The 23476-nt window shown below is 50.5% G+C and overlaps 2 protein-coding genes across 9 annotated transcripts in view; one reads left to right on the plus strand and one right to left on the minus strand.

The window, feature by feature from the left end:
- On the minus strand, window positions 1–17258 carry PPP1R3F (protein phosphatase 1 regulatory subunit 3F). 2 transcript variants are annotated; one of them, XM_044763288.2, is made up of 4 exons: window positions 16146–17258; window positions 6689–6744; window positions 6383–6462; window positions 1–3790 (listed from the first exon to the last, which is right to left on the minus strand). In XM_044763288.2, exons 1-4 carry the CDS (start codon window positions 17135–17137, stop codon window positions 2507–2509), a joined length of 2412 nt encoding a protein of 803 aa, XP_044619223.2. In that variant the 5' UTR covers window positions 17138–17258; the 3' UTR covers window positions 1–2506. The 2 variants fall into 2 exon arrangements, with proteins under 2 accessions (XP_044619223.2, XP_070358263.1); XM_070502162.1 differs by having other exon boundaries at window positions 15–3790; window positions 6383–6465; window positions 16146–17257.
- Window positions 17208–23476, plus strand: part of FOXP3 (forkhead box P3) — an 18598-nt gene continuing 12329 nt past the window's right edge. For 2 of the 7 annotated variants that reach the window (XM_044763292.2, XM_044763294.2), the window contains exons 1-4: window positions 17225–17330; window positions 19033–20330; window positions 20444–20480; window positions 20629–22247. Coding sequence is in view for 2 of the 7 variants with exons in the window: in XM_070502163.1 (XP_070358264.1) it covers window positions 21069–21088 (20 nt within the window). In the remaining 5 variants the exon portion in view is untranslated. The other 5 variants (XM_070502163.1, XM_070502164.1, XM_070502165.1 and 2 more) reach the window with 4 other exon arrangements.

A 23476-nucleotide genomic window follows, 5' to 3' on the forward strand; every position in this document is an offset into this window, starting at 1 on the left:
GTCTATGAACCAGGAAGAGGGCCCTCACCAGACACCAAATCTGCCAGTCCCTTGATCTTGCACTTCCCAGCCTCCAGAACTGTGAGAAATAAATATTGTTTATTAGCCATCTGGTCTACACTGTTTTGTTACAGCAGCCTGAAAGGACTAAGACAGGCAGTTATCATTTAGTTTAAAATATTTGCATCTATTTTCTTGAGATTGTTCTGTAATATTCTTTTTTCATTCATCAGGTTTTAGTATCATGGTTCTATCAGCCCCATAAAATGAACTAGGAACGCTCTCTTTTTTTCTACACTCTGGAATTGCTTTTGTAAAATTGGAATTATTTGTCCCTTGAGTGTTTCACCAGTGAAGCCAATCTGGGCCCAGAGTTTCTGTATGGGAAAACTTTTGGCTACAGGTTCTGCTGTTTTAATGGTTATAACACTACTCAAGTTTTCCTCTCTTTTGGAGACAGTTTTGGCAAGTCATATGGCTGTAGTAATTTGTCCACTTTATTTAGTTTTTCAACCCAATTGTCATAAAGTTGACTTTTTAGACATTGAGCAAATTATCACATTGTGGAGCGCTACAGACACATGTCTGGACTTCGATATTTAACAAAGTAGGAATGTCTTCACTGAAAGACAAGTGAAATATGGGTGCATTGAATTTGTTTTCACTAGCTGTTTTCCACTTCCAGACCTCTACAATGCTATTCCTTCTGAATGGACCACCCTCTCTTCCCCTTCGTTACCTGGTGGATTCCTTTGCATTTTTAAAACTCAGTTCAGGCACCATATCCTCCAAGAAGACGTCCAGAGTCCCCGCACTGGGCTGAGCATCTGTCCTGGGGCCCCAACAGCACACTGGATCCATCATTGTTAATGCACTAACCTTACTGCACTGAAATACTTTCTCTGTGTCTGTCTTCCCCCACGAGACTGTAAGCTCCTTCCTGTGTGTCCTCAGAGCAGAGCAGAGGTGGTCAGTCAACAATTGCAGAACTGAACTAAGCTTGTTACCACTGAATGACCAACTAAGTTCTCTAGCCATGTCTCTGCATTTTCCCACACACATTTGTTTGTTCCTCCATTTATTTCATTCAATAGGTATTTACTGAGCACCCACTATGTGCCAGGCACTGTTCTAGAAGAGTGGCCAGTGAGGAAAGAGGAAAACTAGGAGAGTGTGGTGTCCTCGAAACCAAGTGAAGAAAGGATTTCAAGGTTGAGGAGATGATCAACTGTGTCAAATGCTGCCAATAGGCCCAGTAAGATGAGGTCTGAGACTTGACCGTTGATGTAACAATGTGAATATCACACAGTGACTTCAGCACTTTTGCTGAAGTGGTTGGGCAAAAAAAAAAAAATCTGATTAGAGCTGTTTCAGAAAAGCACTGGAGCCCTGGAGGAGAAGAACCACAGAAAGCTGGCATAAAAGTTTTGCTGTGAAGGGAAGTAAATAAATATATGGTGTTTTATTTGGCTGTGCAGAGTTTTTTATCTGCATGCAGTAAATATATCTATCCCTTCTTTCAAAGCTTCTGGATTTCCTGTTTCAAGCTAGAAATTCGATATCTGTGGACAGCAACTCTGGCATAAATTTTTCACAGCACATGAACTCCGTCTTTTCTGAGCCTTCCCAATCTTGGGGGCAGAGGGATCTCCCTGCTGGTGTCAAAGGTTGTTTTTCTCAGTAACCTCAAAACCTTGTGGCTGATTCACAACCTATATGCCCACATCCACAGCTGACCACATCCACCGCTGCAGCCACGTGTGTAACACCAAACCCTCATGTGGCCACCACTCTTCCTCCCTCCCTGGCAGAATAGGGAAAAGACCAAAGGGCCTTCCACTCAAAGACCACTTGACCACATGGATTAAGACCATAAGGTGAGGTGACACAGATCCTCAAGGATATATTGAATCAGCAGCAGCAGGCATGACCACATTGCACCCCCCCACTCCCCACCATGGTCCTCCCACAGAATGTGACCACCCTGCACACAGGCCCAAACAGAACACTGCACAGCAAGACACATCATTTTTCATAGAGCTCTATTGTGGCATATAATAATAGGTACTCTATATAAATTAAATTAAAAATAAAGCTCCAGCAGGTTGCACAGGTTGGCTGTTAATAAATATATCTCTGGGTAATTGTGCCCCAAGACCAGCTCACGACCACTCTCCCTCGTCCAGAGAATTATACAAAAATAAATACAGGCTCAGGGGGAGGGGAGGAAGGGAATACATGCCCAATCCCATTCTGAAAGTCCTCACTCACACCATCCACCTATGCCCTGTTCCTCTCCACTGGTATCACCACAGGGAGCCCTGTGCTGACTGCAGAGCTCAGGGACGGGAAGGCCTCTCTCCATTGGAACATTCTCAGAAGCAAAGGACACCTCACTGTACAGGCCACACATCCCCTCTGAACCCTCTGGGGGTGGTGCAGGGGCTGCCCCTCCCCAGACCCCAGAGAGGGGGAAGCCTGTTATTGCTGAGCCCACAAGCAGCTCCTACGAGAACCAGGCCAGAGAGAGGCACAGCGCAAGCACCAGGAGGGACATACCACTGTTCAGAGCCACAGGGACCACCACCAGCCCAGCCAGGACCCCCAGAGTCTGGGTCAAGGGCCCCCGGAGCTGGGGAGGCAATACACACACACATTCTGCAGGGACTGCTAGGGTGGGAGACCCCTTTGGGGGCTCAAGGCTTGGGCCTGAACCCTCTTTATCCTGGGAGCTTAGATGGGGCCTGGCCAGGCTGGAAGGATACATCTCAGTCCCTGAGGGACCAAGGAGGGTGAGATTTTGCCCCCACAGGACTGGAGCAGCTGGCTCCTTGCCCGATACAGGAACCAAACTGTCTGTCCACTTAGTGGTAAACTCTATCTGGGCTTCTGTCCCCTCCAGGGACTCGGTCACCCCAGCTATCACCCTATTCATGTGCAAAGAGTCAGTGTCCTTGCCCATCCCCTTCTCTGGAGCCCTAGTGAACTGACCCTCTGTACCCAGAACCACAGGGCTGTCACATCCCGAGCCCTCTGCCCATGGGAGCCACACATCTCCCACAGAATGAGCCCCAGAGAGGATTTCCGGAGGCGATTCCTTGGGGGTGTCCCCTTCTGGGCTGGAGGGTATATTGGAGAGCCCCTCCTCGCCCTCCCCCTCCTCATCAGGGTCCTCAGTGTCCTTGATGAGCTCCACACCACGCCCCAGCCGGGCATAGTGCAGTGTGATCTCCTCAGCCAGGGCACTGTTCAGGGCCCGCTCAGGGCCAGGCCACTTCAAGATCAGATCTCGGTCCGTGAGTATGCCCAGCGGATGGCTGGGGGACAGCCCCCCATCTGTGAGGCCCTCCCCGCCACCTCCTGCCCCACCTGCAGCCACGGCAGCCCGCAGGCGGCTCAGATGGGAAAGGTAGAGCTGCTCTAGCTCCTGGTCAATGGTGTCCTCACCAAGCAGCTCCTCCAACCCACTCATGACCTCCAGACCCCCGAGGGGCTCATCCATAATAGCACCCCCCATGGAGTACTTCCGGCCCCCTCCATTCTCGCTTGATACTTCCCATGTGGCCTCCACCTGTTGCTGGCTGGGTTCCAGGAAAGGCCCAGCTGCCCCCTCACTTGCATCAGGCCCTGAGGCCTGGTCCCTGGGGGAGCCACCCAGGCCACAGAGAGAGGAGGAGGAAGGAATCCTGATGATCGGTGCCTGGGGAATCTCTGTGAAAGCCACAGGTGGACTGCTTCTGGGGATGTCACCTTCCTCTGGGGGTTTGCCAGTCACTGTAACTTCAGAAACCTGGAGCCATTGGAGGTGGGGGGGGGGGACGCAGGAGGGGAGAGAAAGGAAAGGGAATGAAGTAGAGGAAGAGATGGGACAAGCAGAGACAGTAAGAACTAGTGACAGCCCACATTCAGCCCCACAGGTGTTTCCAGATAAACACTCCTTAAAGAGCCCTCTATAATTCTCTAAACTCCAAAGACTATGTTGTCTATATTAAAATAACAAAATTAGATGGAGTAAAATGGGGCTTCCTGCAGATCATGAAGCGGAGGAACTCAGTGGGCACCAAGATCTGGTGAATAGCTGTCAGTAAATACTGTTGGCTGACCTCCGAAACACATCCAGAATATCCATATGAATTCATGCATTCTTCTCTTTTTAAAAAATTTATTTCCTGGCTCTTTTGGCAAGGCCTAGAAACAATGACCAATCTAGCAGCAACAAACACACCTAGCACCCAGATCTTGGTTTCTAAATACCATTCTCCAGTAAAAGGAACCAGGGCTCCTTGAATAAATGGCTGTTTCCAGGTTTGGGGCAGGGAAAGTACAGGATGAGTCTGGGACATACTGTCATACCAGAATGTGAGGAAGGGCTGAAAGAATGATGGGTATGTGTCAAAAGGACTCAAGCCAATCTAAGTAAGCTCCCAACGGCCAGAGATAGTTCTACTTAAGCAGCAAAATAAATAAGTGCAACGGATGGAAACTCAACAAAAATGTTTAAAATTCTCGAGTTAATAATGATATACCAAAACCAAAACTCCTTTAATTGGTCACCTTTGGAAAAGCACATTTCTTCTGAAAACTGGTAAACAGAAGGGAAAAATTAAGCATTTATACAGCTTTTTCTATACAAACTATATACCCTCAAGGTATATACCTTCAAGGTAGCCAGACAGTTGATGTGAGAAAGTTGTTCTTTAGAGAAGAATTCCAGCTAATAAATGAAGTGGGAATAAGAGAATTAAATAGAACAACTCTATTTAAGTTAATTTAATAAATAATAGATTATATTTAACAAATTAATAAAATTAATAGTTTAATAAATTAAATCAATTAAATTTAATAGATCAAATTAATTAAATAGAATTAATAAATTAATAAAAATAGAGTAAGAAATGTGTTTCCACGTGGATGCAAACAGCCAAATCCAGACTGTGGGAAACTCTACAGGGCAAACAAGTTTTCTTCAACAAATTGCAAGAAAAGTGGAGGAGATTTAAAAATCTAAAAAGACCCATCGACCAAATGCAAAGTGTTGATCTTGTTTGGATCCTAAAATGTTCATGAGATAAGGAAATGTGATCACTGACCAAATACTAAGATAGTAAGGAATTATTGTTAATTTTCTGAGGAGTGATGATGGCACCGTGGCTTTTTTAGAGTGCTTAATTTTCTGAGATACAAACTCAAGTATTTATGGATGGAATAGTGTCTGGATTTTTTCCAAAACAATTCCATAGGGAATGGGAGGGGAGGGAGCGGGGGTGTAGAAAAAGTAGGAATGGACATGTGTTGAAATTTGTTTTGAAGCTGGGTGATGGGTATATGGGGGTTCATTATACTAGTCTCTTTACTTTCATACATGTTTGAAAATCTTTGTAATAAAAAGTTAAAACACACACACACACACATTAACATACATCTCCAGAATCTCTCTATCTCCCTGCCAGCCTTGGCATCGCTGTCCCGGAACACTGCAGTAGCCTCCTCCTCACGGTCCCCCTGCTTCCACCCTCACCCCTACAGCCTATTTTCCTCCCAGCAGTCAGAGGGAACCTGTTAAATCGTATTCAGATCACAGCCCTCCTCTGCTCACGACCCCGACCCTCCCGTGGCTCCCCTCTCACACAGAGTAAAAGCCAGAGCCCTCTCCATGGTCCAGGAGGCCCTACACAATGTGTCCCCACCTCCTCTCCCATCTCACCTCCTCCTGCTCCCCCTCACCTTCTGCTCCTTACTGTTCCTCACACACATTAGTCATGGCCCCACCTCGAGGACTTTGCAGTTGCCTGGGATGTTCTTCCTAGTTGTCCATGTGGCTCACTCTTAACTTCCTTCAGATCTCTGCTCAGATCTCACTTACCACTAAGGTCTTCCCTGGCCGCTCGATCTAAAGTTGCAAATGCCCCCTGCACTTCTCTCTCTTTCTCTCTCTCTCTCTCTCTCACACACATACACACACACACACACATACACACACACAGACTCTCTCTCTCTCTCCCTCCCTCCCCCATCCCTTTATTTTTTTTTCTTGGCATTCACCATCATCTAACATACCATATATTTTAACTATTATTTTGTTTTATTATATCTCATTCCACTGAAAAGTACGTAAGCCCCATGAAGACAGGGTTTTTGGTCACTAACGTATTCCCAGCATCTACAATAGTGCTTGGCACAGAGCAAGCACTCAATAAATATTTGCTAAGTTAGCAAATGACATTTCTATAAGCCCAAGTGAGTAACTGCATTCTACACCTCCACCATCAGGTTCTGATTTGGGGGACTTCCCTCCAAACTAGGGTGGACTAAGAGAAAGTTACGCCCCACCACCCAGCCTCCCATTGGGCTGTGCATCCAGAGCCTGCCAGGGCCTGCTTACCTGAAGTGTCATCTGGGGCCACGGACGGAGAGGGGTGGGGGCCACCAGGGGACCCACTGACTCCTGGACATCAGGACGTTCTGCTGGAGAGAAGAGAAGGGCAGCATTGGGGCAAGGCAGGTATACAAGCAGGCCTGGTTTGGTTAAGAAAATCTGTTCTTCTAGCCAATTGGCAGTTTTGCCTCTGAAGCTTTCTGTGACAGTCTAAGGCAGAGGGTGCCTCTTAATTTATACAGAAAGGAAAAGGGGAGGAAGAAAGAAATGGTAAATACGAGCTAAAACTCCGGCAGGCTGCCAATTGCTTACCCACAGCAGGGGTATTATCATCCATGCTCTTCATCCTTAGTTCTTCCTCGTCAGGCCTGTGGGGCAGAGGAGAGAATGCATGGAGCTGACGCCCCAGAGGCCCGTTCTGCCAGCCACCGGCACCTTCTGAGCCTCTGTGGTGGCCCACCCTCACCTGACAGCGCTGTTTTCTCTTCTGCTGCCTCTTTCGATGCCCTGATTTTAAAAGTCCTACACATTCATTGTAGAAAATTCACAAAATACAAGACAGCATAAAGAAGCAGGAAAAAGTCACATATTAGCCAGAAGCAACCACCATTACCACTCTGGAAAATTTCATTCCAGACATTCTATGAAATTATTCAGATTCTGCAGACATAATTTCACAGCTGGCTTTGTCCATTTAACAGTAAGAAGCATCATTATATACCTTTGTAAACATTTGAAATGGCTGCTTACTACTCATATGGACTCACCATAATGTATGTGGCCATTCCCTTCCTACTGAGCAGCTAGGTGGTTTCCTTCATTTTGCTCTCACAAAGCAGACTTCAGGGTACACCATTGGGCATAGCTTCATGAACATGTTGGATCATTTCTTTAGGGTAAACTCCTGTCTGGGGAGGAACCCATCTTTCCCAAGAAACGGCAGGTGAGAACTGTGGGGCATAGGAAGCAGCAAAAGGGAGGAAGGAAGCAACTGGAGAATGGGAAGGTCAGCCGAAAAAGGAAGTAACCCAGGGTCACAGAGGCCTGGGTCCCTCTGCCAGCCCCCTGCCCATCACCACATCAGCCTGGCAGGCCACTTAACCTCCGTGAGCCTCAGCCTCCTCACCTTAAAATGGAGCACAGGGGAGTCAAGAGAAATGAGGACATCAAGCCAGATACCAGGGCCTGGCACAGAGCAAGGGCTGAATCAATCATAGGTATTTATTGTCTTGTTCCTGCTTCACCAGGCACGTCAGACCCCAAGGTCTGAGTGGCATATGCCAAGTGTATTTCAGCCAGTCCCTGCCAGGGGTGGGGTCGTGGGGATCATGGAGAAATCACTGTTGTCATTCTCACAAATGAGTAGCAAATGTTTACAGATTAAGGCAAATGAGAGAAGCATTAACTAAAACATGTTCAGAGACCTGAGAGGAGCTGAGGCAACTTCTCAGACCTTTTTCTTCCTAAGAGGTAATGTGATGATGTTGACATTTCTGGAAATGGTTGCAACTTTTTGGAAACACATCATCAATTACCTTCACAGAAACAGAGTATCACTAGCTGACCCACATATAGTACACCGGTCTAAGCGCTCCACATACATTAATTCACTCATCACAACAACCCTGTGAGATAGGGCCTTGCAATCCCCTGAAGTGGGCAGTATTATTATCCTCCTCTTACAGATGATGAAATGGAAGCCAAGTAAACGGCTCAATGTCAAGCAGCGAGGATCACAACCGAGGGCTTCCAGCTCAACATTTGTGTTCCTAACCAACGAACTGCTGTTTCTTGGATGCGGGAGAACAGGGTCTTACCCCAAACCGATCTCCAATCCTTTCCAGAAGTGGATAGAGGGAGGCAGCAAGAACAGACAAGATCCCTCCTTCCTCCTTCCTTCAGGCTTTTCTTTGGACCTGCCTCTTGCCCACATATTCATCCCTAGTTTCCCTGCTTTCACGGGACATGCGGCTAGGAGACCACCAGACACAGAAGTGGCTGCAAGAACTGCTTTTTATCACCCCCTCAGGGAGGAAGCTTGAACTATGTACATGAATCTACAGTCTGGAAGCTCCGGAAGGGAGCATCTGTCTTTCTCCATGGACTAGGGCTCATGCGTCCCAGCAGAGGCATTTGAATCAGAATACTGCGGGGCGTGAAGCGGGTGACTCAGGGTGCCCAGCCATCAACTCCTGTGCATCATGGATAAGAGAGGGGGATTCAGAGCAAACCAGCTTGGTCCTGCACTGGTCCCCTAGTAGGTCTAATCCAGGTCTTTGGATTTGTGGCCCAACATGATTTCTGCTGACTTCTTTTGCTGGTGCAGTCCGTCATTAAAGAAACCGTCATCTTCCTAGGATCTTCTCCAGCAAGCGTCTTCAAGAAGACCCACAAACAGACAGAAAGGCAGCCCTCCCTCTCAGGAGCAGGACTAGGCAAGCCATTCCCTGCCATCTAGCCAAGTGCTGACAGGCATGACAATCAGGCTTCTAAAAGCCAGGCGAGAGTCCTAGATGTATGGAAGAGAGGAGGGAGGAACTTAGGACGCAGCCAACCAGCAGGAAAAGAACTCCACAGTCCAGTTTGAAGGAAGAAGAGAGAGAAGAAAAACAAATACAGAACAAATCCCTCAGCCCCCAGAGCATCTTGTCCACAGCCAAGGAGGGTAAGAAGAGGCAGAACATGCAAAAATCGGGGCAGGCAATTCAGCCAATCCCAAGATCCACGAAGTCAGCAGAAGCTCACAGGTCACTCTCCCTCCATCCGAAGTCAGAGACAAAAGCAGGAGGCACAAGCATTTATTGTTCACCCTTCCTGCATGGGCCCTTGTCATTGACACACCAAGTCATTTGAAAACCTTCACACCTATCCTTCAAAACAGCACCCTTTCCTTTTTACAAATGCAGAAACTGAGGCTCAAGGAACCGTGTCTCTACGCCCACTAATTACACACCACACTGATAACATGCAAAGAGGCCTTCATTTTGAAGACAGCATTTGAAACTGTGGGCTTAAAAAAAACCCTAAATATCCTTGAACTGTCTTTCACAGTAAACATTCGGGGGCAGCTATGACTTTAATCAAAAGGAGGAGAGTGAGAGAAATGGAGTACAATGTATACTGACTCACTGATCAGTAACGGGGAGGAGGGGTTCTTAGAAAAATGGGCAGGGAGGAGATTAAGAACAAAACTGTACCTCCAGGGTGCTTGCTAATTTTCGAGAAGGAAACCTGCTCTTTTGGCACCAGCCCCACAAATGCCACGTGGTGTCTCCTCAAGGGCAGTGGGCAGTAGGGGGCCGGAGCACACAGACCTGGGGACATCTTAGGCACACATCCTTTGGGTGCCAGCAAGAACTAGTCAAGACGGTGCAGCCTAGAAGGGGCCGTTATCAGGCCTGCGTGCCAGTCTCCTGGGCATGAAAATTCTTCCTGCCATCAGGAAACTGAGTGGCCACTAACCTCAAATGGACCCGGGGAGGCCAAGAGGCAAGATTTCAGAAAGAGGTGCCGTTGGCCCCAGCCTAAGCCAGCGAAGACAGAACAAAAATGTGAATTGCCACAGTGAGAGTGAGCAAGCAGGGGAGGGCTGACAACCCCACGAAGAGCAAAGCAGGCTTTCAGAGCAGTCACGTCACTGCCATCGCCACTGCCGCCACCCGAGTCCTCTGCGAGCACCCCCAACGCTCGTGTTTTCAAAGAACTCGGCCAGCCCAAAGTGGGTCACACGCTGAAACCCCAAGGGAAACTCAGCAGACCCCGGCTCCCGTGCAGTCAACCTGAAGATAATGCTGACTTTCCGGGGGGACAGGTGGCTTCAGAAACCTGCCCCGCGATACCTGGAATCCCGGTTACCCTGAGCCATCTGCTTTCCGAAAACAGGGTTTGAAGGCGGCTGTGAAAGCCACCAAGTTATGTGGGCCATCGCTCTGCTTCCCCGAGCTACAGTCTGGGTCAGTGCCAACTCTAGGACTTACGGACCACCCAGCGGGGTGCGGGGAGGAGAGCAGTGCCTTGTGCTATGAGCTCCTTTTACAGCAGTGGCTTCATTCATGTGGCCATGAAACACAGTAAGAAACACATTTTACATCATAACCGAGCACACCCATACATGTGTAAATATATACATAGATATAACTGAAAAACAGTCATTCTTTGCATGAAACACCACTTACCTTTACTACACATTGTCATGCACTCTATTTTCTACGCTGTTTCTTTTTTTCAATGTTTGCTGGAATCCAGTAAATTGATTTCACATCTCGTAAAGGGTCAAGGACAAGTAATTATGAATAACCCTGGCTCTGCCACTTATCAGCTGTGTGACCTGGAGCAAGTTACTTCATCTCTCTATGCCTCAGTTTCCTCATCTGCGAAGAGGGTATAATAGTAATACCTACCTCAGAAAGCTGTTGAACAGACTGAGGAAACATCGGGAAACCGCCCGTAAAGTGCTTAACAAACAGTAATCCCTTCCGAATTCCCACGGAGGGAAGTGAGGCTCTGAAAAGGAAAGCAACTTGCCCAGTACTGCCCGGCTGGTAAGGCCTGTCACCCAGCCTGGTACAGCAGTTGAAAACTGGGGCACTAGAGGAGGACCGTCCCAGCTCTGCCACTTTTGGAGTGTGTGGCCTCAGGCCCACATCCTTAACCAAGATGTGCTGCCAGTTTTCTGTGGAATAAAAGAGGATCATTTTCACACGAAATCCTCACTCTCCAGACAACTAAGATGACCTGTGGCCCATCCTGCTTTGACTTTGATTGTTCTGGTTTCCCCTAAGGCTGCCAAGTCAGAGAGCAAGGTGGGTCTCCATCCATTCAGCTACAAGTGAACCTAAAAATCATTGAGGCCTTCCTGTGCATCAGCCCAGGGACAGACCCTGGAGACACAATAGTGAGCAAACCCGACCAGGAAGCTTACAATTTAGTGTGGAGGAAGACATAAAAAAAATACTCACAGTCATTCTTTCAACAAACATTTATTGACCACCAGTTAAGTGCCGGGCACATGGCAGGCCCTGCAGGAACACAGCAGTGAACAAAGGCAGACCACGTCCCTACCCCTCACGGAGCTTACAGTCTAGCAGGGCAGAGAGGGTCATCCAATAATCCCCTAAAGAAGGTCTAACGACAAGCTGAGGTCAGTGCCTTCAGAAAAGGCAAGATGCTCCACAACAAAGGGCCCTGGCCCACACGACAGGGTCAAGGAAAATGAGCAAAGGAGGGGAAGGGGAGTGGGAGGCTGCTCAGAACACCATGGGGCATGATGGATTCAACCTTGAATGAGGGGAGCTGGAGGCATCTTTGGGACATCAGCCAAGTGGAGACAGCGAGTTTGGCTATATGAGGCTGAAGGAGAAAGCAAGGAGAAAGCGAAGGGCCAGAGAGTTCAAAGTAAAGCAGCAGAGCATGGTTCCAAGGCAAGAGAAGAAAGTGTTTTAAGTAAGAGAGTTCAATCACTTCAAGAAGTACACCAAAAACCGCCTATGGACTCTGGCAGATGCGGGGGCTGAAGCAAGTGGAGAAGGCAAGCGTAAGCAACTCTTTAGAGGGGGTCGGCAATGAAGCAGAGGAGAGTGATGAGGTGCCGGCCAGGAGCAGCAGGGGCAGAGGTGGGGTCAAAGGACAACTTTTGAAGACAGTAGAGACGCTGGCATGTATAAGGGCCAATAGAGGATCAGGTGAGGAGGGCAGTGAAAAACTGCCAGGAGAGAAAGGGTAATTGATTATGTCAGCTTCTGGAGCAAGGGGCAGAAAATGGAACCCAGAGCACAGTGGGGGAGCTGGCCTGAGGGAGGAGAGGGGCCCGCTCCTCCCCTATACCACAAGGGAGGGGAGTCATTTTGCAGGCTTGAGGCTGCAAGTTGTGGGGAGTTACATTCTCATGTCTTCTATTTGGTTTTTTGAAGCAGGAAGCAAAGTCTGAAGGTAAGAACATTCCAAAGAGTCACATGAGGGAAGAGACAAGAGTGGATCAGAAAAATGTCATAGGACTGCCAGGCAGGGTGGAAAACAATCCTGAATTTTTGGGGATGCTCATCTCCTCTGCTAACGGCATTCTCTCACATGCCTGCTTGGCTGACCAGCGCTATGAAAAACTGGAGTTTGAGGAGATTGGGATGGACAGGCTTCCCAGAGGAAGCACTCTTAGAACCGAAGGCTCAAAATGAGGAGACTGCAAGGGGCACAGAACCAACATTCCTGGTGACGGAAACAGCATAGGCAAAGGCCCTGAGGTAGAAAGGGGCAAGACACCTTGGAAAGACCACAGTGATAGGAGCCCAGAAGGCAGAGGACGGCATGAGGGGAGACTAGTCGCCATGGAGGCCAGATTGGGGGAGAGAGCAGGTGATGCTGAAGGCCACGCTGAGGCTTTCTTGGTCTCTATTTTTAAGAGGAATAGGACATCTCATAAGGGTGCTAAGCCAAGGCGGACCAGGAGGGCTCCTCCCCACACTAGCCCTGGAACTTCGGACTCTGAGAGCCTCAGTTTGCTCATCCAGGAAAGGAATAAAAACAGTCTATCTCACAGGAAGCATTGAAAGGATTGGATGAGACTCTGCATGCAAATACTCGGCAAAGTGCCTAGCAAAGAGCAGGGTCTCGGCCAGGTCTCACACAACAAGCCCTCTGTGCCTACCCCTCCCACCCAGCTCCACTACAAGCCCTTTGACATCTTGCACCAGCCTGTATCTTTTTCCCTGTTTGAACCCAGCATTGTGCCCAGCACACAGTTAGGCTCTCAATAAATGCCTGCCGATGGATCATCTCTAAGCCTAAGGGTTATCAAAAGCCTGGTCCAGCAACCCAAGAAGTGCAGCCATTTCGCCTTCTGAGCTGTATCCCAATGGCTGCACCCTTCTCCCATGCCCCCCACCTGATGTGGCTGCACCCGGTGCACAGAGGGCCAACACTTCCTGAACGGGAAGCCCTCTGTGACAGGGCTCCCACAGATTAAGGCTATCCCCTGAGATCCTGCACCATTTCCCAGGAGGGCTGAGTCGCAGGGGGTGGCTGTTCTTCAACAGCGCTCCAAGTCACCAGCAGCACACAGGTTTTAAAACAATAATAAGTTGAATGTACTCGCCAAGAAAGCCACCGACCTACAAAGAAAATCTTATCGCTGATCTTGCAATGAGCACCAACCTCCCCTTTGCAAGAGCTGAGATCAAAAGATAAAGAAGCTATCAAAAAGCCATCTGCCCACTTAAAATAATATCACAAGTCATGTTAGGAACCACAGACCTGGGGCCAGATACCAAAACAATTGTCTGAAAGGGCTGCTTCAATTTCTCCTTAAAACCACCCATGTATTTTAAAAGAAAAACACCCTCTCCACCCACCTTGGCCCATCTGCCATCTTTTGATTTCTGTTCCCTTCCTTTCACACTGTAAAATGACCAAACTCCATTACCCAAACTGTCGCATCTTACAGTCAGGGCTCCCATGACAGCCAGCTGGGATGACGACTTGGGAAAAGTGACAGAAATAAAGGCGATTCTGCGGCACTGGAACAGCTCAATATCTTGATCTGGGTGCTGGTTACACAAAAGCATAGATACGTAAAAATCCATTGAGCCCTCCACTTAAGCTCAGTATACTTTATGTAGGGATAGCTCAATAACGGGTGGGGGGAGGTAAAAGGAAAGCATGACATGCTGGGAAGACCAGGAGCAAAATGCAGAATTTGCCCTGAATCCTACCAGGCCTTCAAGAGGAGCAGTAGTTTTTTTTTAAAAAGCCCCTAGCATCTCCTCCCTAGTCCTGTCACTCACTAGCTGAGTGTACTTGAACAAGCTGGCTCACCTCTCTGAGCTACCTCAGGTTCCCCCCCGCTACTAAATGGGCATAATCACAGCACCTACACCACACAGCATGCAGAGCAGGACTCAGGAGAGAACAGACTTGAAGCTCCTAGCATGGAGATCAGTAAATGCTGGCCACCGTTCTCCTTCACAGCCATCACGGTTCAGTTACATTGCCCATCTTTGCTGCGGCCAATCTGGCCACACAGTGACTGTCATTCCCCTTCAGCAGATGAAGAAACTGAGGCAAGGCCACACAGCTGACGAGAGGCAGAGCAGAGTTTGGGAGCGGAATCCAAGGAAGTGTATGTGTGACTTCCTAAGTATAAATACTAGCTAACACCTACGTGGCACTGCTCTGAGCCAGGCTCGGTTCTGAGTGCCTTTACTCGTCTCCCGGGAAGCAGATGCTGTAATTCTGTTTTACGGATGAGGGTACTGAAGCACAGTACAGTTAAATGAGTTGGCCAGGGTCCCAAGGCCAACAGATGGCATTGCTGGGATTTGAACCCAGGCTCTGATGACAGAATCCACTCTCTTAATGCAATAAGGAGAGCCATGCTGCCTGCCCGCCTTAGACGAAGTCTCAGGTGACTGTAGGGTCCACAGGTCGGTAAGTGGGTGCTTGCTCAGTGACCCAGGCACATCTGCCCACCAGGCCCAAGCTAGACCTTTCTGAACCACTCACAGCCTAAGGCCTTGCCAGGAGCACAAATATCTTGCTGCAGCCAGAGGCTTCTGATCAAGCACACACAAGGTCCAAAAAGCATGTTCCCATTCCCAGACCTCCCTGGAGCAGGGAAATGTATGCATCTCCCACACATGCACAGAGAATCTACTCATCCCAGGCTGGACTTAGGTGACCCCAAAAAGAATCAGGCCTAGCTGCTACCCTTGAAGAACTCATAGCTTGATGGAAAAAACCGAGGAGAATCTTGTATCAGGGCCCCCTGGGGGTTAACTGGTTCCTTCTCCCAGGCCCTGAATGGTCACAGGTGCTATGGCAAAAACAAAGGACACGAGCTTCAAGTCCAGGCCCATCTGGTTCTGCCTCTGCCAGAGCCACTGCTTCCCTGTGAGAGCAACTCAGCCCCTCGCCTCTGCAGAAAGCCTCCGACTAGGTTAGAGCATAACAGTAAAGAGAGTGTACAGACTTCAAGGTCAGACGTGGCCAAACTGGAAAAGCCAGGCACCATCACTTCCTCAACCAGTTTCTCCCTCTAGAACCCTCGTTTCCTGCTCTGTCGAGTGAGAATCAGATTCCCTGCCTCCCACCGGCAAGGCCCTTGGTTCACACTGTCACTGCAGTTCTTTCCACTTCAACACAGTGCCCATCAATCACGCCAAGCTCCTTCCCACCTCAGGACCTTTGCACTTGCTGTTCCCTCTGTCTAGAACATCCTTGCTCCAATGTGTGCATAACTGCTCCTCTTTATCATTCAGGACTCAGTTTAAACAGCACCTTCTCAGAAAAGTCCTCCCTCTTCCCTTTTCTACAAACTCTCCCCCCCCCATTACTATGCACAACTCTTCTTATCATCATCCAGGATTCACCTCCTCAAAGGCCCTCCCCAAACACCCTGTCTAAAGCAGCTATTCCCTCCCACACTATCGCCTTACTCTATTTTTTTCCCCTCAGCAGCTAAGCTTATGCCTATGTATCTTATCTGCTTTCTGATTGTTTTTCGAATTGTCTCCCATAGAAGCCTGCATGATCCTTGAGGGCAGGGAAGATATCTGTCTTGTTCAGGGCTTTACAGTGGAATTCAATAAATGAATGAATGAAACCCCAGTTATCTAAAACAGAGCCTAGCACATGTTTGGCTTCCATTACTCTTTGACTGACTGACTGCACCCTCCTCCCCGTCGTGGAGAGCAGGCCTGAGGGGTTCCTGAGTCGGGATACTTGTCCTCCATCCTAAACACAGCCCTGTGTTGGCGGAGGTGGCGCTGGCAGACATTACCTGCGCCTCACCGGCTTCATGCAGCTCTTCAGCTGCCTGGCCTCAGCCTCCACGGGACCCTGGCACTCGGGCTGTGGCTCCAGCTGCTGCTGCTGGGGCAGCCCTTCGGCATCAGTGGGTGTGAGAGCGGGTGCAATCCGGAGCAGGACTGTGTAGTTGCGGCCGTGGTTGTTGGCCCAGAAAGTGCCCTCGGGGGTCTCATAGCGCACCACGAAGTCCAGGCGCGCCCCATCGCCCGCGCCCTCAGCAAAGGGCAGCTGGAAGGCAAAGCGGTCGGTGCGGCCGCCGTCGTCGGGCGAGGAGGGGCACGCCTGGCCGGGGCCCAGGCCCAGGCCGGGATCCAGGATGGGGTCTCCTGCTCCTGGTCCTCCCACTCCTGCCCCCGGCGGGCTGCGCGGGACGTAGCGCGCGGGGTGGTCGCAGAAGGAAGCCCAGCCGTCGTGTGAGGCACGCACGTGCACCGCCTTCTCGAAGGAGCGGTTCAGCACGCGCACCAGCCCGCGCAGCACCGGCGGGCGCCCCCCAGGCACCCACACTCCGGCACCCCCGGGGACCGCTCCGGGAGGCGGCAGCAGCGCCTCCAGCTCCACCATGACGCGCCCCAAGCGCTCCAGACGGCCCGGCGCGGGCGGCAGCGAAAATGTGGGCACCAGGTAAAACCCCCCGCCGGCGGGGACGGGGCACAGCGGCGAGGGCTCGGAGTAAGCTTCCTCTTCCTCCTCCCCTTCATCCCCATCCTCGCCATCGTCGTCCTCATCAGCCCCACCGCCGTCGCCATCTTGCCCGGCCGCCGCCGCCATCTTGCCCGCCCCGGGCCCGCCCCACGGCCGGTAGCGGCGCAGCTGCGCCAGCGGCAGCCCCAGGGCCTCGTCGGCGAACAGCACCCTCCGCGGGGCCGCCGCTGCCTCTACAGAGGTGCGGGGCTCGCCCGCGGCCGGCGAGGGGGGCGCGGGATGCCGCAGCGGGGGCTCCGCAGGGGCCGTGCGCGCCATATCGGCGGCAGCGGCGGCGGCGGCGGCACCGACGGCACCGGCGGCGGGACCGGCGGGGGCAGGGCCTGAAGGGGCGGGCAGCCAATAGGAAGGCCAGCGCAGGGGGGGTACGGCTCACGGGGAGCGTAGTCGGTGAGCTGAAGACAGGCATAGCAGAGAGCGAATGGGAAGCCGCGCACGGGTGACGTAGGCGGTGAGTCGCGTGCAGGAGAAGCATGCAGCCAATGGGGATGCCCGAGAGTGGGCGGTGTGGGAGGCAGGATGATCGGAGAATCAATGGGGAGGCGTGAATGGGGGGTGCTGGTCCGAGATGAAGACAGAAGTAGGACAGCTAGTGGGGGAGTGTGAGCGGGAGCGGCGTGTGGGCGGCGGGGAAAATGGACTGGCTACAAGCGATGGGGGTAGCAGGGAGTGAGCAAGTGAAAAGTAGGAGATTTGTAGGTTGCGTAGGTAGCGGGATGGAAGAGACAGCGAACAGCCAATGGGAAGTCACGCGCTGGGTGTATAGAAGAAGGATGACGATAATAGCTGCAGCTAGCCAATGGGGAGCCTTGTGAGCGTGCACTAGCCTTCAAAGGGCGGTGCTAGGGTGGTGCTAGCCAATACGGAGGCTAGAAGAAGCCCAAGAGGCGGTGTGTGAGCGGCCTCGGAGACGGGACTGGAGAGGCAGAGCCAATGGGGGTGTGCGATGAAGACGGGAGCGAGGAAGAGAGAAAGCGGATAGCCAATGGGAGAGCCAAAGTTGAAGGCAGTTGAGCCCGCAAAGAGCTGTGCCAGAGCGGGATGAACCAATGCAGAGGCTGGAAAGTGTAGCAGGAAGGACACGGAGGCGGGACGGGAAAGAGCAGGGCCAACGGGGTGTTGCAGATGGTGTAAAGGAGGGGATGAACAGCCAATAAGGAAGCCAGAGGAGAGGATGGTGCATAGACAGTCTGGGCTGTAGGGTCGTCCAGCCGCAGAACCGTAGAATGCTGGCAGCCATTGGGAGGAGTGTGCCTCTTTTGGATGCATTTACTTTCTCCTTAAACCCCTGTGATTCCCCATTGCCCCAGAGCTTTGAAGGCCCAGAGCCCCTGAAGACCTAGACTGCACCCTAGTATGAGATCTAAGAAAGCAAAACGGACTCTCTCGTAGCAGTTACTGGGTCTCCCCTGCCCACCTCCGAGCCTTTGCTTGTGGGGTACCACTAGCCAAGAATGCCCCTGATAGTCACCCTCAGCATTCTCCAGCACGTGACACCCTTGACGAATGAGTGGCCAAATGAGAAATTGAGCTTTTTTGGAAGATGCGCTTTTTCTAACTTCAGCTCAGGAAAACACTGAGCCTAACTGTACGCCGCCGACGGTTGATCCGGCATGTTGGCCTACGTTGACTAACGTAATCACAAATCAGAGGCCTGTCGTTCTTGCCCCACTCAGCCCTCCACACCCCACAGTGGCCTCACTTACCTTCCTTCTGTGCCCGTCTCTGCTCCTACTGTCCCCTCTCCCAAGAGCGCTGCTTCTGCTTCCTCCATCTAATGAACTTTCGCTCCCCTTTCACCCTTCCTTTGAGGTCTCACCTCCAGCGGGAATTGAATTGTAACTTTTTTCCCCTGAACATGTCCGTTCATACATTCTCCTTCCATCCTGGCAGGATTTTCTCAACACCTACTGTATGCAAGGTTCTGACACACAGCATCCCTAGGAGGGAGGCAATCCCCCCAGCAGGCCCCTTTTCCTCATGTCTCAGTGTCCAGGATGGGGTCATGGGTCAGGAAAGAATATGTTTAGCTGGAAGTAACAGAAAAATCATGAAAGAATGGGAGATTATGCAAGGTAGAACTTTATTTTTTTCTCACCTACAAGTTCAAGCTGATAAGTAATCCAGGGACTCCTTTCTGCCCACCCATTTAGGGCATTGTCTGTGTCCTGGCCTGGCCCCAAGACTCTCATCCTTCAACAAATCCTGTCAGCTCTCCATTCAAAATGTTTGCCGAATCCACCCTCACCCAGTCCACTGCAGCACGGTCCTCAGTCCCCTGGACTATTGCGGTAGCCTCCCTCTCACCGGTCCCCTGCTTCCACCCTCTCTCCTACAGTCTGTTCTACACTCAGCAGCCAGAGGGATCCTGTTAAATCCTAAGACAGTTCACATGTCTCTGCTCACAACCCTCCCTTGGTTCCCCTCTCACTCAGAGTAAAAGCCAAAGTCCTTACTGTGGGCTACAAGGTCCTGCATGGTCTAAGCCACTCAGTCCCCTCTCTGACCTCACCTCCTACCCCTCTTCCTCTTGCTCACACCACTCTAACCATACCAACCTCCTTAGTAGACCCTGAGCAAATCAGGCACCCTCCCACCTCAGGGCCTTTGCTGGTTGTTTCCTCTGGAATTACTCAGTTATCTACATGGCTCCCTTCCTTACCTCCTTCAAGTCTTTGTCAAAAGCCCCCTTTTCTGGGGACTTTCACCCACCTCTGTTTAATCCTGCCCACTCTTCCCCAGAAGCCTTCCCTGTGAGAGGATATAGTCCAGTAGAGAAAGGAGGTGGTAACCTCCACCCCTCTCTGCCCACCTGACCCCCTAGTCCTCACTCTGCAAGGGTCCTGGCTCGCAGCAGCAGCAGCATCACCCCTCCCACACCCAGGTCCCGCTCAAGTGGTCTCCTGGGACTCGTTGGGCCACACCTCTCACTCAGTTTTCCTCCTACTTCCCTGGCCACTCCTCTCATGGAGCAAGTGACAGTAAGGGAGAGATGGTCTGGGGAGGGTGTAAGGAGGATGCAGCCCACAACTCTGACCCTAAAAGAGAAAAGCAGCCCCCTCTCTCAGGAGGGGACAGGTCCTAGGGCAGGGAATGAGGCCTCAGCTTCTTCAAATGGCCTGGTTTATAGTTACACAGGAGGTGTAGGGAATGTTCAGACCCAAGTTCACAGGGAGTAAGGGGTCATTCACCTTGGGGACATCTCCAGAGTTGGTTTCCCAGGACTCCTTCCTGACAAGCTTGTTCCTCGCCCCTTCTCGCTCCCAACCACATGCTGCAACATCTGTTAAGCCCTGCTGTACACAGGGGCCCTGCAAGCCTCCAGCCTGAGGACTTCATCCCACCTTGTGCCTCCCCTGGCTGCCTGGCACTCACAGAGCATCTTTGGGTCTCCGACATGTCCCACCAACTCAGAAGCCTCAACGAGCAAAAGTTTTGTTTTGAACTAATGGTAGGGAGGGTTGGTTTTTTTTTTTAAATTGTTGTTGTTGGCTGATTTTTTTTAGGTCTTTTTTTTTCTATTCACCTTTTTTTTTTTTTCTTTTTTTTCTTGTCTTCACAAAGCCAGGCCATCAGGCCCTCTCTGGGCTCTTCCAGAAAGGTAAGTCTGACTTGAGGAAAGAGGCTCTCCTTTTTTTGAGTGCTTGGGAGGTGGGGGGAGGAAAAAGGCAAAGGAGTGAAGGGGTGGGTCTTGGCTACTAAGTTTGTATCATGTGAATAAATAGCCGTTTCCAATTTCTCTTCCCTAGGCCTGAAGCCAGTCTTGCAGAGGGGTCGGACTGGACCCTGGATGACAGAACCCTGGGCCATGCAGAGCACTGGGGAGCCAGACCCTGAGAGTCTCGACCGTGGCCTGTCAGGAGAAGCCCCTGGGGGCTAGTCTCCTCTGTTGACCATTGGTTGGAGGGGGTGCCCGCTGAGGAGAGGAAATGCAATCGCTAATTCTTGGACAACCTTAAAACCTCACAAGCTTCAAGCCCCCAGAAGAATCTCCAAATCTCAGAACCTCCCTGTCATTGCATCCTAGAATTTAAAACCTGAGAACACTGGGCACAGGGAAACTTGGGGGTTTCAAAGCCCGGTGCCAAGGAAGGCAGGCCCCCCACTCGCCAGCTCTGTGATCTTGGGCAAGTTGCTCGACTACTTTGTGCCTCTGTTTTCCTATCTGTATGACGGCCACGATGACAAGATGGACCTCACGGGGCTGTGGTGAGGATTGAACGTGATCGTTTGTGAGAAGCATCCAGCACTGCGTCTGACACGTGAAAAATTTTAGATAAATAGCAGCTACAGGGATGATGGCAGATATTTGGAAAGTGGGATTTTTTGAAGTAGAAAACTGCAAAGGCTGAGGGCCTCAGAAGCATCAGGCCATGGTGCCCCTGACTCTGAGAGCGTTGGGATCCTAGTGGGCCTCTGGGCTTCATGAGGATGGAAGCATTAATACTGGGGGCCTGGTTGGGACCTTCCCTGTAGGGTGGTCTTGGGGTTAGCGCTCTCAGGCCCTAAGACATGATGAGGTGAAACTTTTCTCCCTCAGTGCTGTTCAGTGGATTCTGGGAGCCAGTGATTCACAGACCTCGATTCTGTGAATTGGGGTGGGGGGAGGCACTCCCTGCTTTTTTCTGCATGAAGTAACTTCCCTGCCCCTCACCCTCTGTGGGAAGATGTGTTGCAAGAGTGTCCAGAGCTCCCCTTCCCTGGCCAGTAAGAGCCGTGATGACCATATCAATTCCACCTAAGGGGAAACTGAGGCATGGCGCAGGGCAAAGCCACTGGAAACTCAACCCTATTCCTTGTCTTTCCCTGGTATTTCTCATCCACGCATAGGGCCTCAGTGCTGCTCTTTCTTTCCCCAGAGACCCGCAAATATCCTCTCCCTCACAGAGTGGTCTCTGCCTGCCTGGGACGCCCCTGTGATTTATTTAAGTTCTTTTCCCTTGTTTTTTTTTTTTTTTTTCCTAACTCTACACACTTTTGTTTAAAAACCTGTGGTTTCTCATGAACCTGTTATCTCATTGATACCTCTCACCTCTGTGGTGAGGGGAAGAAATCATATTTTCAGATGACTCGTAAAGGGCAAAGAAAAAACCCAAAATTTCAAAATTTCCGTTTAAGTCTCATAATCAAGAAGAGGAGAAACAGAGCAAGAGCGAGAGAGAGAGAGAGAGAACTATGAGAACCCCCCCCACCCCGTGATTATCAGCGCACACACTGATCGAAAAAAAAAATTGGATTATTAGAAGAGAGAGGTCTGTGGCTTCCACACCGTGGTTTTTCTTCTCGGTATAAAAGCAAAGTTGTTTTTGATATGTGACAGTTTCCCACAAGCCAGGCTGATCCTTTTCTGTCAGTCCACTTCACGAAGGTGAGTGTCCCCACTCTTCCCCACCAGATGCAGGTCCAATGGAAGAGATGGCAGTGAGGTAGGCACTGGAGGGTCAGGGGCCCTCCGGTACAGTCCAGGCGCACGCAGCTACTGTGGTCCCGGTCAGGTAAGGTGTCTTTTATAATAATAATAATAAATGCCAGAAGACTGACAGGTAAAGTACTTAATCAATGCTTGGGCGGAGGCAAAGTTAAATAAATTGATTGAGATGTAGATGGGTAGGATTTTTAAAATAGGTCAACTTCCAGTCTTTATGAATTTCAGAGCTTTGAACAACTTGAAACACTGCCCAGGAGTAACTGGAAATTTCAACTACATCTCTCGCATCTCTTCATCTCTTCTCCCTCAATATCTCCCATTCTCTCTGCTTCTGCGCGCCCTGTCTCAGTCTTTCCATGTTTCTCTGCCCCTCTCTTTCCTTGTCTGTTTCCCTGGCACTCAGACTCAATCCTCTGTCTTTCTCTGTCTCCTCCACCTTGACCAAACACCGTTTATCTCCTTTCCCCGTCTTTCTCTCACCGTCTCTCCTGCTCTCATCTTGCCTTCCCCTCCTGCCTTCTCATCCAGCATCCAGCACAGAGCTTTATACACAGTTGGAGCTTAATAATAGTGTGTTCAGTAACGTCAATGAGGACATTTACATTTTGCAAGACTGAGCATCAATTCTGTTTGCTCTGATCGGAGGAGGACTGTGAGCTGTTGGGTCAGGCTGAACGCTTAACTGAATTTGTACTTGCACCGCATAAGAGACCCTTCTGGGGGCACGTCATGCGTTTGTCAGTCGTGATTTAGCTGTGTGATCCTACCCCCAGGACCTCATGTGTGTGTGTGTGTGTGTGTGTCTGTGTGTGGCCAGAGTCCACATCCAGGACCAGAGCAGGCTGTTCAGGACTAGGGCGAGCTTGTCTCTGTAGGCTTAGCAAGTGCTCTTAGTATTTTTTTTAACCAGATTAGAATCATGCTATCTGTTGATTTTGTTTCTGCTTTATTCAATTAATAGGAGCATGTTTGTAGATCACTAAAAATTGTTTCAACATATGATCATTCATGGCTGTCAAGACTCCTCACAGTGGCATGAACCATGATTGGTTCGAACCAAGTGCCGATTATTGGATGTTCGGGTCGTTTCTAGTTTTTCCCCGTAATCATCCCTGCTTTGTTCCTTGGACTCCTGAAAATGGAGTTGCTGGGGCAAAGGGTATGTGCAT

This window comes from Equus asinus, chromosome X (assembly GCF_041296235.1).
Source record: "Equus asinus isolate D_3611 breed Donkey chromosome X, EquAss-T2T_v2, whole genome shotgun sequence".
Classification (NCBI taxonomy): domain Eukaryota; kingdom Metazoa; phylum Chordata; class Mammalia; order Perissodactyla; family Equidae; genus Equus; species Equus asinus.

Bases quoted from the DNA above. Each gene is read 5' to 3' on its own strand.
- PPP1R3F (XM_070502162.1), bottom strand. From the start codon at position 17,137: ATGGCGCGCACGGCCCCTGCGGAGCCCCCGCTGCGGCATCCCGCGCCC. The intron at 6,745-16,145 runs GTAATGTCTGCC...TCTGCCCCACAG, and splicing joins ATGAAGCCGGTGAGGCGCAG to GCCTGACGAGGAAGAACTAA. The intron at 6,466-6,688 runs GTAAGCAATTGG...TCTTCTCTCCAG, and splicing joins TGATAATACCCCTGCTGTGG to CAGAACGTCCTGATGTCCAG.